Below are 15155 nucleotides of genomic sequence, written 5' to 3' on the forward strand. Positions count from 1 at the left end.
ATATTGAAAAAAACAAGTAAGTAGCCAGTCTCAAAAGTAAATAAATGCTAGCAGAAAAGAATAAAATACAGGAGCAGATCCATGAGTACTTTAGCTATTACTACTCATTGTAAAATGACTAGGCCTAGGGTATTTCATGAGATAAAAGATGAACTTGAAAATATTTGGAGAGAAGAAGAAACTTTGAAAAGTAGTTGAGTAGATCTGAAAGAGGACCAAGGGACACTCTGTACATGGTAATAAGAAAAGTTAAAACTTAATGGAGTTTATCAGCTGACTAGAGAGTAAAAAAGAGATTCAGTAAACTGGGAGATTGGCTACAGGAAAACTTTCCAAATGCAACACAAAGAAAAAAGATAGAGCATATGGGAAACTGGTTAAGAAATTGGGAGAAGGGAGTGAATTCGTTTTATAACATCTGTTTGGAGTTTCATAAAATACAGTGAGGAGCATGGAATAGAGGGATACCTAAAGATATATGGCAAAAAGTTTTCAGAACTAATGAAATATACTATGCTCTATATTAAATAAATCCACACAATCACATTACAGTGAAACTATAGAACACTACATAAAAGGTGAAAAATTTTTCAACAATCAGGAAAAGGCTATCCTCAAAGGAAAACAGATCAACAATTGATGTTGCGACAGCAACAGCAGAAGCCTCAAGACAGGACAAAAAGTGGTTCCTCCAGTGACCTGAGGGAAATCAGTCTCCAACCTAGGATCATAGACATGGCAAATGTGTGCTGTGAAGAATGCTGGGGAAATAAAGGCATTTTAAAAGATGAAAACACAACCTAGGAGAGTTCCCAGTAGGATTCTTGCATTAAGGGAAATGACAAAGCTTTGATTAAGGCAGGACAGTGACCTCAGATAAAAGATCTGAGATGAAGAAGAGCCGAAGACCAAGGCGGGTATTAAATATGTTGGACAAATAAACGAACACTGACCAAAGTAACACCAAAAACACTTACGGAGTTGAGAGTATAGGGTAGGAAAGAGTAATGGAGATACAGCATTCTAGGACCTCTTACTGTCTAAAATGGAGATGAATATATTAAATAAGTTAAGAGTGAAGTGAGTTGGTAAGAGTGCATGTTGCACCTTCTATGGTAACCAAGCCAGTTAGAGGGAGGGGGAGGAAAGAAGGCAAAAAACAAAAGAAACACAGAACCTGTGGATGAAATAGAAACAAAAGACAATGATAGAACTAAGCCTAAGTAACACTAGCTCAACAATTTTGCTTCTATCGCTCTTCCATTTCTGGATAACAAACACCCCCAAACTCATGGGCTTAAAACAAGGAACAGTTACTTTTCCTCTGAGCCTCGGGTCACCTGGGGGGGCTGGGGTCCTCGTGCATCTGCAGCCACCCCTGGCTTGGGTGGACAGCTCTGCTAATCCAGCCTGCGTTCTCTCACTTGTCTGGAGGTTGGCTGGCTATAAACTGGTCTAGGAAGGATTTCTCTGGGACAGTTTGTTTCTTCTCCATGTGATCTCTCATACTCCAGAAATCTTTCTGGGGTTGTTCTCATAGCAATAGAGATAGAGTTCAAAGAGAGAGAAGAAACTTGCATGGCCTCCTAAGGTCTGTACTAAAAACTGACCATCATGACTCCTACAATCCATTGGTCAAAGCAAGTCACAGAGCAATACCTAAGGCGCCCGAATAGGCTTTACTTAGCTGCAAAATCTCATCATAAAGGGAATGGATCCAAGGAAGCTCCAATTAGTCCATTTATGTAATTGATCTGCCTTGATGATAAAATGCAGACATAGCCATGCATCCCTTAATGATGGGAATATGCCCTGAGATGTGTGTTGTTAGGTGATTTCATGTTCATGCAAATATTTTAGAGTGTAGGTACACAAACTAAGACAGCTATGATGTCACTGGGCAGTATAATCTTATGGGACCACCATTTCATATGCAGTCCATCATTGATAGAAAGATTGTTGTGTGACAAATGGCTATAAGCTAATTGTTCTGATTAAAACCCAACACATTGTTTCGAAGAGACACACCCAAAACATAAGATTACATAAAAAATTAGGTAAAAAAAAACGAGAAAACATAACATCTGTACTATCTAAATTATAAGCAAAGTAGCCCTTGAAGACTAAATAGATTTCAGGATTAAAAGCTAATGCAAGAAATAAAGAAGACAGAACTTCATCCTTTGTCAACCCTTAAGAGTAAGGGACCAAACTCTCGGGTGGGGATGGGGGGAAATGAGGCAGGACAGAAGAAATAAAATATTAGGTAGAAAGGAGATGAACTGGAAAGGAAAGAAAAATATATTTTAAAATCTGGAAAGTTCATAATTTCTAACTCCATCCTAGAGGGTGTATTCTTGAGGCAGAAACCTCAATGAACCACACCCTTAATCACAATGGCCCCTCCCCCCCAGACTCCTGAAATGCTTAGTAAACAAAGGGTCCAGGAGGAGAACAAAGGCCGAACACCAGCCACACAACCTCCTTGCCATCAGAACCTGAAGATTAAGAGGGAAGTCCAGACCTCCACGATCTCCACTGTGGGACTCCACCCGCCCCCTCATGAAGGTTCTATAAAAGAACTGAAAAAAACCGCTAAGATTTTCTTGCTTGGTCCCTCTGCTCTCTACCTCTTAAGATGGCCTGCCTTCCCCTCAAATCCCTTGCTTCCCTAAATAAAACCTTTGTCTTTTTCTCTGAAAAAAAGGAAAGAAAGAAAGAAAGAAAGAAAGAAAGAAAGAAAGAAAGAAAGAAAGAAAGAATCACTTTATAATAACAACAGGTGTCGTCCTCTAGGAAAATAGGGCATATTTATATTTGTGTGAATCTACTAGCATAGTCTTAAAAGCTTATAACCTCAGATCAAGCATGGTGGCACATACCTATAACCCAATACTTCATAGATTGAGACTTCAGGTTCAAGACCAACCTTGGCAATTTAGCAAAGCCTTGTTTCAAAATAAAAGACAAAAAGAGAAGGGAGTTTAACTTGGAGGCAGAGCACTCCTAGGCTCAATCCCCAGTACCAAAACCAAACCCCAAAAATGTATAATTCTAAATTGACAGAAATATCAATTCATTTACAGTGGGAAGTTTTAATCGCCTGCAAGTTATAGAAAAAGGTTATAAAATACTCGAACAAGCAAGAGTGGTGGTGCACGTTTGTAATCCCAGCATTTGGGAGGCAGAGACAGGAGGATGGTGGTTCGCTGCCAGTCTTAGCTACTTAATGAGGCCCTTTACAACTCAGTGAGACCTTGTTTCAAAATAAAGAATAAAAATAGGGCTGGGGTGTAGCTCAGAGGTCAAATGCCCCTCAGTTCCATCTCCAGTACTGCAAAAAAATATAAATTAAAAAAAATACAAACATACAAACAAACAAAAAACTTGAACATAATTGACCTAGCAGACATTTAGAAAGCATTGCCTCCAACAACTGCAAAATACATATTCTTTTAAAACATACTTGGAACATTTATTAAGGTTGATGAAATACTACCTATAAAGCAAATGTCAACAGATTGCAAAGAATTGAAATCATATGGACCATGTTCTCTGTTCAAAATGCAATTAAGCTTTCACCCAATTACAAAAAGATAACCCAAAACTCCCAGTACATTTGGAAATTATGAAATATTTCTAAATAACCCATAGGTTGAAGACAGTTTCATAATGGAAATTTAAAACCACCTTGAATTAAAATATAATAAAAGTACCATATTTTAAAACTTGTGGAATTGTTAAGGTGGCGCTAAATAGAAACATGTTAGCCTTGAACTGGTATGTTAAGGAAGAATAAAGGCTGAGAATTAATGAACTAAACATGTATTTCACAAAATTAGAAAAAAACAGCAAAATAATCCTGATGAAAGTTAAAGAAAAGAAATAATGTTGAGTTGGTTATTTGAAAAGACTAATAAAGGGGACATAAAATATGTATGAACATTTATTTTGTAATTTAAAAATCAATATAAAAGAAATGCAAATAAAGATCTATATGCTACTTTTTTATTGCAAAAGAAAGAGAAAACTACCCTACCTAAATATCTGATAAAAAGGACTGAGTAGGTAAATTGTGATCTATATCACAACTGACTTATTAATTCATTGGGGGAAAAAAGTATGTATAATTGGTACTAGGGATTGAACCCAGGGGCATTCTATTCCAAGACATACTCCTAACTCTTTTTATTTTTTAAAAAGCGTCTCCCTAGATTGCTGAAAGTCTTACTAAGTTGCTGGGGTTGGCCTCAAACTTCCAAAATACTGGGATTATAAGCATGTACCACTATTCCTGGCTTGAAATTATAGTGTGTGTGTGTGTGTGTGTGTGTGTGTGTGTGTGTGTTGCATGTGTGTGTGTTACTGGGGATGGAACCCTTGGGCATTCTACCTCTGAGTTGCACTCCCAGCCCTATGTTATATTTTATTTGGAAACAGGGTCTCGCTAATGGCTGAGGGCCTCACTAAGTGGCTGAAAGCCTCACCAATTAGCTGAGGCTGGCTGAGAATCTGCAATCCTCCTGTCTCAGCCTAACAAGTACTAGGATTACAAGTATGCACCACCATGCCCAGCCTTTTCTTTTGAAACAGGGTCCCACTAGGCTGATGAGTCTCAGTAGTTACTGAGGCTGTCCTTGAACCTGGGATTCCCCTGTCTTAATCTCTCCAAGTACCACAATGCCTGGCTCAAAATTATAGGTTTTTTTCTTTGTTTTCTTTCTTTTTTTTTCTTCTTGCTGTACTTAGGATTAAATCCAGAGCCATTCTATATTCAAGCTACACTCCCAGCCCTATTTTTTCTTTGTGTGTGTGTGTGTGTATATATATATATATATATATATATATATATATATATATATATATATATATTTGGTGCATTGTAGTCATACATCACAATGGAATACAAGACTTGTGAGGATATATAAGCACATGTCATCCAATTAGCCTTTATCCAATCCCCATCCCATTCCCTCCCCCTCCCTCGATACCATGCTTGATTAGTGATTAACTTTGATACATTTGTTTACGTACATCATGAGTTTTAAAGAGATTCCATCCTCCCCATCCCATCCCCTCTGATTGGTCACCTTAATTGCTCCTCTGTAGGGCCCTTTCTTCAACTAGATCTCCTCCTATTACCTATTTCTTCCTAGTTTTTACATATTAGGGAAAGCATCTGGTTTTTTATTTTCTATAATATTTCTCTGTGTATGCCACATTGCAAGTTCTGATCCCACTCTTGAAGGCCCCAGCACTGACCTGGCCATCTGGCAGACTCTGATCCTGGCCTCGCTGGCTCCAGCCTGCCGAGGGATGAGGCGGTGCCAGGGCCAGCAAGGCCGGGATCGGAGCTCGCTATGAGGCAAGGCCAGTGCTGGAGCCTCTGAGGCTGGGATCGGAGCCTGCCAAGGGGTGAGGCTGGTGCCAGGGCCAGCGAGGCTGGGATCGGAGCCTGCCACGAGGCAAGGCTAGTGCATTTATTCTTTATTTTGAAACAGTCTCACTAAGTTCAGAAAGGCCTCACTAAGTAGCTGAGGCTTGACTGTGAACCTGCAGTCCTCATTTCTTAGCCTCCCAAGTACTGGGATTACAAATGTGCATCACCATACCCGGCTCAAAATTATAATTTTTAATGACAGAGAAAATGCTTACTATATTACATTGCATGAAAACAATATACAATAATAGATATTTGGTATAATCTTACCCTTTCTAAAATTTATACAAAAAACTTGCTCAGAAATATGTTAAATATGAAAAATGCTACATAGATGTATATAAATTTATGAACTATAGATTAGTGGGTGACATTTATCTAATTCTTTGTATTTTTCAAAATTTGTACTTCCCCACCCAAAATTTTTATTTTTTATTGTTTTATTTTATTTTATTTATTTATTTATTTATTGGTGGTTCTGGGGTGGAACTCAGAGGCTTTCTACCTCTGGGCTATACTCCTAGACCTATTTTATATTCTATTTGGAAACAGGGTCTCACTAAGTTGCTGAGAGCCTCAAAAAGTAGCTAAGGCTGGATTCGAACCTGCATGATCCTCCTATCTCAGCCTCCCAAGCACGGGGATTATAAGCATGAGCCACTATGCCCAGGTTCAAAATTTTTTAAATAATTATAGTTTTAGCCGGGCATGGTGGTGCACACTTGTAATCCCCATGCTTGGGAGGCGGAGACAGGAGGATCATGCAGGTTCGAAGCCAGCATGCTGGCTTAAGAGACCCTGTTTTCAAATAAAAAATATAAAAAATAAGTCTGGGAGTGTAGCCCAGAGGTAGACAGGTTCCATCCCCAGTACCACCCCCCCCAAAAAAATTATATTTTTAAATTATAAAAAAGAGCCAATTTTTAAAAAGATACATCCCTTTTCTGTTCCCAATCTTCAGTTCACAGTAAAGTAGTGGTATCACATTTAGAGACACCTACATGTAGAAACCAGAAATTACCCTTCATAGAGGAAGAGTTACAGTCCTCTGGCTCTATGAGTGATATTCATGATCAAATGAGGCTATTTTATTGCCACCCACTAGGATCTTGCTGTACTTAGGATTAAATCTAGAGCCATTCTATATTCAAGCTACACTCCCAGCCCTATTTTTTCTTTGTGTGTGTGTATATATATATATGTGTGTGTGTGTGTGTGTATATATATATATATATATATATATATATATATATATATATATAGTGGGTGGTTGTCAGTTAGAGGTTTTCAGCTTTTGTTTGCCTTTGCAAAACAAAAGTTAAATCATTATTCCATCTCATTTTATAGCTATGAGTAACACTGCCGAGATGAATAATGGAATTATGTACTATCTGTGTTTGATATGTAAGAGGAAACTAACATGTTTTATAGAAGACTGAAGCTTTGTTCTGTTACCCATCTAATTAGGTTTTTGTATGCCCTAATTATTTACTTTTTGCATTGATTTTTTTTTTATTAAGGTAGAGTTTTTTTTTTTTTAAGTGCTTGAGACATTTTTGTTAATGATTGTTATGGAACAAAAGAATTTGGATCTCAAATACCTTAGTAAGTATAAAGACTGGGATACCAAACTGAACATGAATAAATAATAAATTCATAAAATAAATGTTCAAAAGAGCATATGCTCCCCTGAAGTCAAAAATAGACATATTTTAATAAGACATATTTAATAAGGTAAATAACTCTCAAAATCTCTTTACTGTCTTTTTACAGGAAAAAGCAGTTCCGGTATCTACTAGAAACCAAAGGGAAAAAACCTGGTATTGTCAACGAAGAACCTAATGACAGCAAAAGACTTGTGGGGGAAAACACAAATCGTGCTACACTTAATTATACCACAAGAGACTTTTATAATGAGAAGCTGGAGGTAAAATGTTATTACTCTTTATGATCTAGAGCCTGGACATAGCCCACATGGTTTGGGATTTGGGGTCTGCATGTTTCACCTTCTTACATACAAAGCTGGGGACAGTGGGCACTAAGGCACCAGTAGAAGTAGAGGCCCTAGACAAAGAAGAGAGCATGGTTCAACATCTTCATCCCAGTAGGAAAAAATGAACCATAGATCACAATAGGACAAGGATCCTGATCTAGCTGCATTAGGAAATAGAGGCTTGCCCGGGTCCTTAAGCAGCCATGGCAGACCAGCAGAGGACACAGCAGAAGCTCCATCCCTTCTCTTGTGTTGAGTGCTTATGTTTAATTCATGTCCTTCATTCTACGCCACAGACTCCTGTGTTCTTAATCACGTGATGTAACCCGTCGTGTTCCTAGTAGAGCTGATAAGATAGAGCTATTGATAGAGTTCCACTTGGAAAACTGGAACCAATCTTATTTTTTTATGTGTTCAGAATAAGTTGTTTGGGACACTACAATATTATGGCCCTTCGGGAGCTACAAAGAAAAGCATGTAGCACCCACCTTGAAGGAGCTCATAGGAAAGCCAAAGAAACAGGGCATATAAATGACTAGACAGAGTTTTTGTTTGTTTTTATAATACTAAGGACCGGACCTAGAGCCTTTCACATGCTAATCAACTGCTTTACCGCTGAGCTATCTCCCCAGCCCTTTATTTTGTTATATTTTTATTTTAAAGCAGGGTTTCTCAGTCAGGCATGGTGGTGCATGCTTGTGATCCCAGCATTTGGGAGGTTGAGACAGGAGGATCGCAGGTTTGTGAACAACCTCAGCTGCTTAGTGAGGCCCTTTGCAACTCATTGAGACCCTGTTTCAAAATAAAGAATAAAAAATAGGGTTAGTGGTGTAGCTTGGAGGTAGAATGCCCCTGAGTTCCATCCTCCTCAGTAATGCAAAAAAAGAAAAAGAAAAAAAAAGAAAAAAAGAAAAAAGGGTCTAAGCTGCCCGGGCTGGCCTTGAACTTGTGACCCTCCTGCCTCAGTCTCTTCAGTAGTTGGGATTACAGGACTAGCCACTGTATCCAGCTCTTCAACAGGTTTTTGAGGCGATAAAAGAGCAAAAGAAGAAGATAGAGAACAGACACAGTTATTGAGCACCTGTGGCATAGGAGAAAGACACTATATGAGGAAATATGTATTTAAAGATATTGATACATCTGTACATCTCACACATTACATGTAGATATAGTAATAGATAATAGATATAAATCTGTGACTGTATACCTGTCAGATCTTATCTGACATATATATACATATCAGATATATATGTATGTATATCTTCTCACACAGGGGTATGTGTTTGGAAGAAAGGGAGGAAGAGAGATATTTATATATCTCTGCCTCAAATTTAGAAGTAAAATGGCCAGACGTGTAGTTTTCAGTTTTTTTAAACAATTGTGAAATCTTTTTTTTTTTTTTTTTTTGGTGGTACTGGGGTTCCTGGAAACCATTCTACCTCTAGGCTACACTCCCAGACCTATGTTTTAATATTTTTATTTGGAAACAGGGTCTCTTAAGCCAGTAGGGCTGGCTTCAAACCTGCGCGATCCTCCTGTCTCTGCCTCCCAAGTGCAGGGATTACAAGCGTGCGCCACTACGCCCGGCAAAATTGTGAATTCTTTATGAATACCATAGAATAAATGAAACCCAGTGTGTCCACACTATTCTTAAAGAGAAAAGTATGGGTTTGGAATTTCAGTCATCTGACTGATCTTTTATTTTTTCCTTTCCCATTACCCCATTTTGAACTTGGAAGTATCTCTTCAGAATCTACGCTGATCAACTTTTCATCTCTGTGACAAAGTCCCTAAGGAAATCAACTTAAAAGCAGGAAAGACCTGTTTTGACTCATGGTTTCAGAGACTTCAATTATGATCCCTTGGCCCTGTTGTTTGGGACCTGTGGTGCAGCAGAGTGTCACGGCAGGAGCATGTGTGGAGCAGGGCTCCTCACCTCACAGCAGCCAGAAAACACAGACAGACAGACAGACAGACAGACAGACAGACAGACAGACAGAGGAAGGGGCTAAAGTCCCACTCTACTCTTCCAGGGCATGCACCCATTGACCTACTTCCTCCAGCTAGGCCTGACCCTCTCAAGTTTCCACTACCTCCCAACAGTGCCCTCAGCTAGAGACATGAGGCTTATGAGGGACATTTAAGTTACAAACCATAACATAATCTATAGAGCTCTAAGTTTCACAGCTTGAAAACTCAAGTCAACAGTATTTTTTAGCATCTTAAAAGATGTTCAGATTCTGTTTTAAATTATTGTAATAGAAGAAAGGGCTGAGGGTGTAGCTCATTGATAGAGCACTTGCCTAGCTTAAAATCCTGGGTTCCCTCCCCAGCACAAGAAAGAAAAAGAGGGGGTTGGGAGAAGGAAACAGAAAAAGAAACACTGAGAAAGAAAGAAAAGTCAGTGCTCTGTGAGGCAGCTGGCTATTAACTGGGCAGTTCCACACATGAAGACCTTTATTAAGATTAAATCTGCCTCCTAGTAACTTTCATGGTGATCCTAAGACTGCCTTATGTAGTTAAGAGAACAAGTCTCTCCCATATTGAAACCCTTCACATATTGGAAATCAACTACCTCATCTTGTCTTAGCCCTCTCTACAGTCATTCCTTGACTTGCTCAAACATCCTGATAATATACTAGGACATAAAAAGATACTGTCTTGCCTCATGGCTTTCATATTCTAATGGAGCAATTACAGTAAGTACACCATGGGGGTAAAGGAGGGGTGAGCAGCCCAGAATCAAGGAAGGCTTTCAAGAAAAGATGCCACTTGATATGCGTCAAAGGATAAAATATAGCTAAATGACAATAAAGCAAAATGTGATTAAAAGCCTTCAGATATAAGACAGATAAGGACATGGACAGGAACTATAAGCACTTCATTACTGAAGCACAGAAAATAAGGGAAGCAGTGTTAAAGGTGAGAGAGGAAGGTGACAAGAGGGCTATATCAAAAAGTGAGAGCTGGGCATGGTGGCGCATACCTTGAGTACCAGTGCTTACAGGAGGCTGAGACAGGAGGACCCCAGGTTTGAGGACAGCCTTGTCAAGTAGTGAGACTCTCATCAACCTAGCAAGACCTTGTTTCAAAATAAAAATTAAAAATAGGGCGTATAGCTTAGAAGTAGAATGTCCCTGGGTTCAATTTCAGGTGCCACATACAAAAGAGAGAGAGAGAGAGAGAGAGAGAGAGAGAGAGAGAGAGAGAGAAGAGAGAAGAGAGAAGAGAGAAGAGAGAAGAGAGAAGAGAGAAGAGAGAAGAGAGAAGAGAGAGAGAAGAGAGAAGAGAGAAGAGAGGGGAGAGAGAAAAGAAAAAACAGTGATCATAAAAATAAGTAGTAACTTCAAAAAGGATGAGGGGGTTAAACTTACTATTTGCAGACAGATTGCTGAATACAATCTGTCTTATATTCAAGAATTGGAAATCTCAAGAGAATTAGTTGAGAAAACTATAAAACGCTATAAGAAAATTCAGTGATGTAGCTGAAATCAACAGCTTCCATATTACAAATAATAAGCAGAGAGAAGATACAGAGGAAGCAAAGAGCTAAGGTCAGTAGCAACAGTAGAAGATGAGCTGCCTCATTGGTCTGGTTTGGATGTGACACGTGCCATCCACGGGCTCATGTGGAACTTAAATCTCTGTTGCGCGGTATTAAGAGGATGGAAACGTAAGCCTCTCTCAGTGAGCCTAGTACTTGGGAGGCTGACACCAGAGGATAGCAGGTTCAAGGACAAGCTGGGCAACTTAGCTGGACCTTATTTCAAATTCTTAAAAGACTGGGGTTTTAGCTCAGAAATAAAATGACCCTGGGTTTAATCTCTAGTAAAGTGTAGGGGGGGATAAGATGGCAACATAATACAACCATAGTACTTAGAGGTGTGGGGCCTTTGAGGGATGATTATGATTAGAATAATCATCAGGGTAGAACCTTACTGATTGGCTTACTGGTGGCATTACTGGAAGAGAGAGATGAAAAGACACACACATATGTTCCCGGTCTCACTGTGAGCTGCCTCACACTGTCTCAGAACTCTGCCAGCAGCAAAGGCATCACCAGCCACCCCTCAACCGTGGACCTCCTCAACTACGAGCAACGACAAGCCTCTTATCTTTATAAAGTAGCCTGCCTTGAGTATTTCACTATAGTAATTAAAAATAGACAAACATGTAATAAATAATCATAAATGTGCTAGAGCTATGTAAAAAAATTATTGAAGCATACGAAATATTTATATTAATGGAAAAGCCTACCATGTTTTGGGGAATCTCAAGCAAAAAGTCAGGTTTTTTTAACTAAAAAATTTAAGATGGTCCCAATAAAAATGCCAAAAGTGTTTTGTTGAGGCTTTTTTTTAAGTTGGTCTGAACATGCATGTGGAAAAATAAATAGCCAAAAACTCTGACAAAGAACAGGGAGAAGGCTAGTAATATTAGATATTAAAGCATATTACAAAGGCTCACCAACTAAAACAGGGTGTTAGTAAAGAAATAGTCTAATGGAATAGGATGAAAAATTCAGGCGTGCATCCAAATATAAGAGATAACTAGTTACATGATAAGGAACAATCTCAGTCATGTGGACTGCCTACCAAATGATTCTGGAATAATTGAGGAGCTGAGAAAGAAGGAAAAGCTGGATTCAGCCATACTGTCTTATGCTAGTATAAATTCCAAGTGGGCCGGAGAGTTTGAAGTCTAAAATGTAAGCATTAAAATTCTACAAGAAACCATGGAAAATGAATGTGTAGGCTTGGAATGAGAAAAGTCTCCAGGGGAATAAAATAAGCAAAGACAAATGACAAACTAGAAAAATAGTTTGCAACTTATCTCCCGAAATTATAAAGAGCTTTTGGAGATCAGTAAAATAAAGCACCAACAACCCAATGTGTGTTGTATTACCTATTCAAAAATAAATTTAAAACAAAATACCATTTATCATAACAATACACACTGTAGGGATGAATAATAAATATGGATGAGTCTTTTATGGGGGAAATTAGGAAATTTTGTTGAAAATCACTGTAGAAGTTTATGTTCGTGGACAGAAATGTTCTACATTATAAGGATGTTAATTTTTCTTAAAGTTATTCATAAATATGTCAGTTCTAATTCAAGTGTGAACAGGGTTGTTTGTGGAACTTCACCAGCTGACTCTAAACGTTGAAGCAAAAAAAACCCAAAATACATAAGAGTAAAAGCAGAGAGAACTTGCCTTATCAGATATCAAGTATTATTATAAAACAATAATAATGAAGGTTATGTAGAAATAAACAAATAGACTTGTGGACAAAATAGAGAGCTGGAACTATGGGGAAACTTACACAGAGCAGGCCCTGAAAATTTGCGGGGACAGCCTCTTTAATAAATGATACTGAGGAAGTGGGACAGCCAATCACAAAAACGTATTGAACCCATTCACACTGTACAACATTAAACCTATGTATGAAAAAAAAAAAACGTTTAAAGTTCTTATTTTAAAACTAGGAGAAAATCTTTATGACCTTGGTTGGGTGGGTTATGATTCTTTAATACTCTGAGTCCACAAAATATAAAAGAAAAATCTGATAAGTTTAGCAGCCAAGGTCATTGTTTTGTAAGGGAAATAGCTTCAGTGCAATCATATAAGCAAAGGCTTGATTAAAATGGTCTGTCAGTAAATATACAGTGAAGAAGTAAAGACATGTAATGTCCACTTCTATTTTGGAAAAAATTCAAAAGAAAAAGGACTCTGAAGCCACATATTCTTTTGGAAAGAGCACTAGACTTACCCTGCGGAGACGTGGATTTGAGCCCCTGATCGCCACTTATTACCTGAGAGACCTTGCCCAAGCCTCTAATCACTCTTGACTCGCCGCCCAGCATTCCTCCACTTCACTGACTCTGAGCTCCCCACGTCTTGAAAAATACTTAAACCACTGCAGCACAAAGTGCTCAGTCTCTCTTCTGTACATACTGAGTTGTAGAGAAAATTAATCGAGGGGAGTTCCTCACAAATCAGGTGAAGCAGACCCTTTCATTAAACATGTCAAAATTGTGTTGCTTGGCCCACCCGTTCTCCCGACTTGTCTAAAAAAGATTCAAGATGGATAGAGAATCAGAATGCGAAAGGGGGTCTTAAAAAATCCAGTTCTCTTCTCAGGCAGATAAGGAAAACTAGAAACTCAAGTGAACAATTTGGGGTCATATGGTGAATTTTTGACTGAGCTGCCTCTAGAACTAAGACTGATTCCTGATCTTGAATTACTTTTTCTTTTTCAGGGGTGTGTGTGTGTGTGTGTGTGTGTGTGTGTGTGTGTGTTTTACACTGAGAATTAAACCTGGGGGCATTTTACCTCTGAGATCTACTCCTAGCCCTTTTTATTTTTTATTTTGAAATAGGATCTCACCAAGTTGCTGAAGGCTGACCTCAAACCTGCAGATCCTCCTATCTCAGCCTCCCAAGTACTGGGTAGTCTTGAATTCTTTCACAGTATGTCATGGTGCTTCTGAAGACTCTTTGGGCACCTCAATGTCAAGTGCTGTCCTCTCTCAATACTGATTATATGGTGAGCGTTGGCTCACCATTTCACCCGGCACTTACATGATTATTTTATCTTTAGACTCAGCTGTTTGTATGCTCAGGCCATCTCCCAACTTGACTGCTAATTCTTTGAGGACTAGATGAGAGTTTTCTCTGGGGAAACTGAATTGATGATGCCTAATCCTGAGCGAGTCTCTGAATCACTATTGACCTCGTTTCCTATTTATAAAATGAACATGTGTGTTAAATTCTAATACAAGTACTAATAGAGTTAAATTACTCCATAGCACATCACAGCACTGACTCATATTTTTTCCATATCATCTTTGTAACAATAAATTTCTAGTTCAGCAAAATAAGTAATATAAATAATTCTGGACAGGCAGAGTGAATTGTCCTGGCAGACACCTAATGAGTTATAGGGTATGCTGCATGGAGATACGGAGTAACTGGCTTGCAGGGAAGGAGAAATAATGAGGTTGAAATGCTTTGAAACACTATTACAAAATTAAGGGTTATTATAGCAGAGACAGTGCTGTATGAACATGTACAGAGAGAAGCAATGGAAACGACTATAGCAGGAAGTTTTTTGTTTTTGTTGTTGTTGTTGTTGGGTTTTTGTTGTTTTTTTGTTTTTTGGTACTGGGAATGAAATCCAGGGGCATTCTACCTTTGAGCTGCACCCCTAGCCCTATTTCTTATCCTATATTTTGAAACAGGGTCTCATTGAATTGCAAAGGGCCTCACTAAGTAGCTGAGGCTGGCCACGCACCTGCAATCCTCCTTTCTCAGCCTCCCAAATGCTGGGATTATTAGTGCCCGCCACCATGCCTGGCCAGCAGAAAGTTTTAACACACCAAAAAGTATACTTCTGCCAGTTACAAAGTTTGTTTAATTCATATCATGTATAAATTATTTGATAAAATGAATCATTTAAAAGTTTTATTCTGGGGGCCTGGAATTGTAGCTTAGCAGTAGACCATTTGCTTAGCATGAACAAGACCCTGGGTTCAAACTCCAACATCGCCACCAAAAATAAATAAAAATAATAAATAAATTTTGTTATCCCTAAATTATTATAAATATGTTTAAAATTAATAATAGGACTTTGTCTTTATTTTAATTTAAGAAATTCAAAGCCAGGTGTGGTGGGTACATGCCTATAATCCTAGTATCTGAGTATCTGAAGCAAGAGG

General features: G+C 38.5%; 1 protein-coding gene across 6 annotated transcripts in view; it reads left to right on the forward strand.

The window, feature by feature from the left end:
- The window catches only part of LRRC49 (leucine rich repeat containing 49), a gene marked incomplete at both ends in the record, with an annotated part of 138208 nt that overhangs the window by 120191 nt on the left and 2862 nt on the right, over window positions 1-15155 (forward strand). For all 6 annotated transcript variants that reach the window (XM_080690797.1, XM_080690794.1, XM_080690796.1 and 3 more), the window contains one exon: window positions 7214-7367. In XM_080690797.1, coding sequence (XP_080546923.1) covers window positions 7214-7367 — 154 coding nt within the window. The remainder of the gene's footprint in view (window positions 1-7213; window positions 7368-15155) is intronic.

The sequence above is a fragment of the Muscardinus avellanarius genome (genome assembly GCF_963383645.1).
Source record: "Muscardinus avellanarius genome assembly, chromosome: 3".
Classification (NCBI taxonomy): Eukaryota; Metazoa; Chordata; class Mammalia; order Rodentia; family Gliridae; genus Muscardinus; species Muscardinus avellanarius.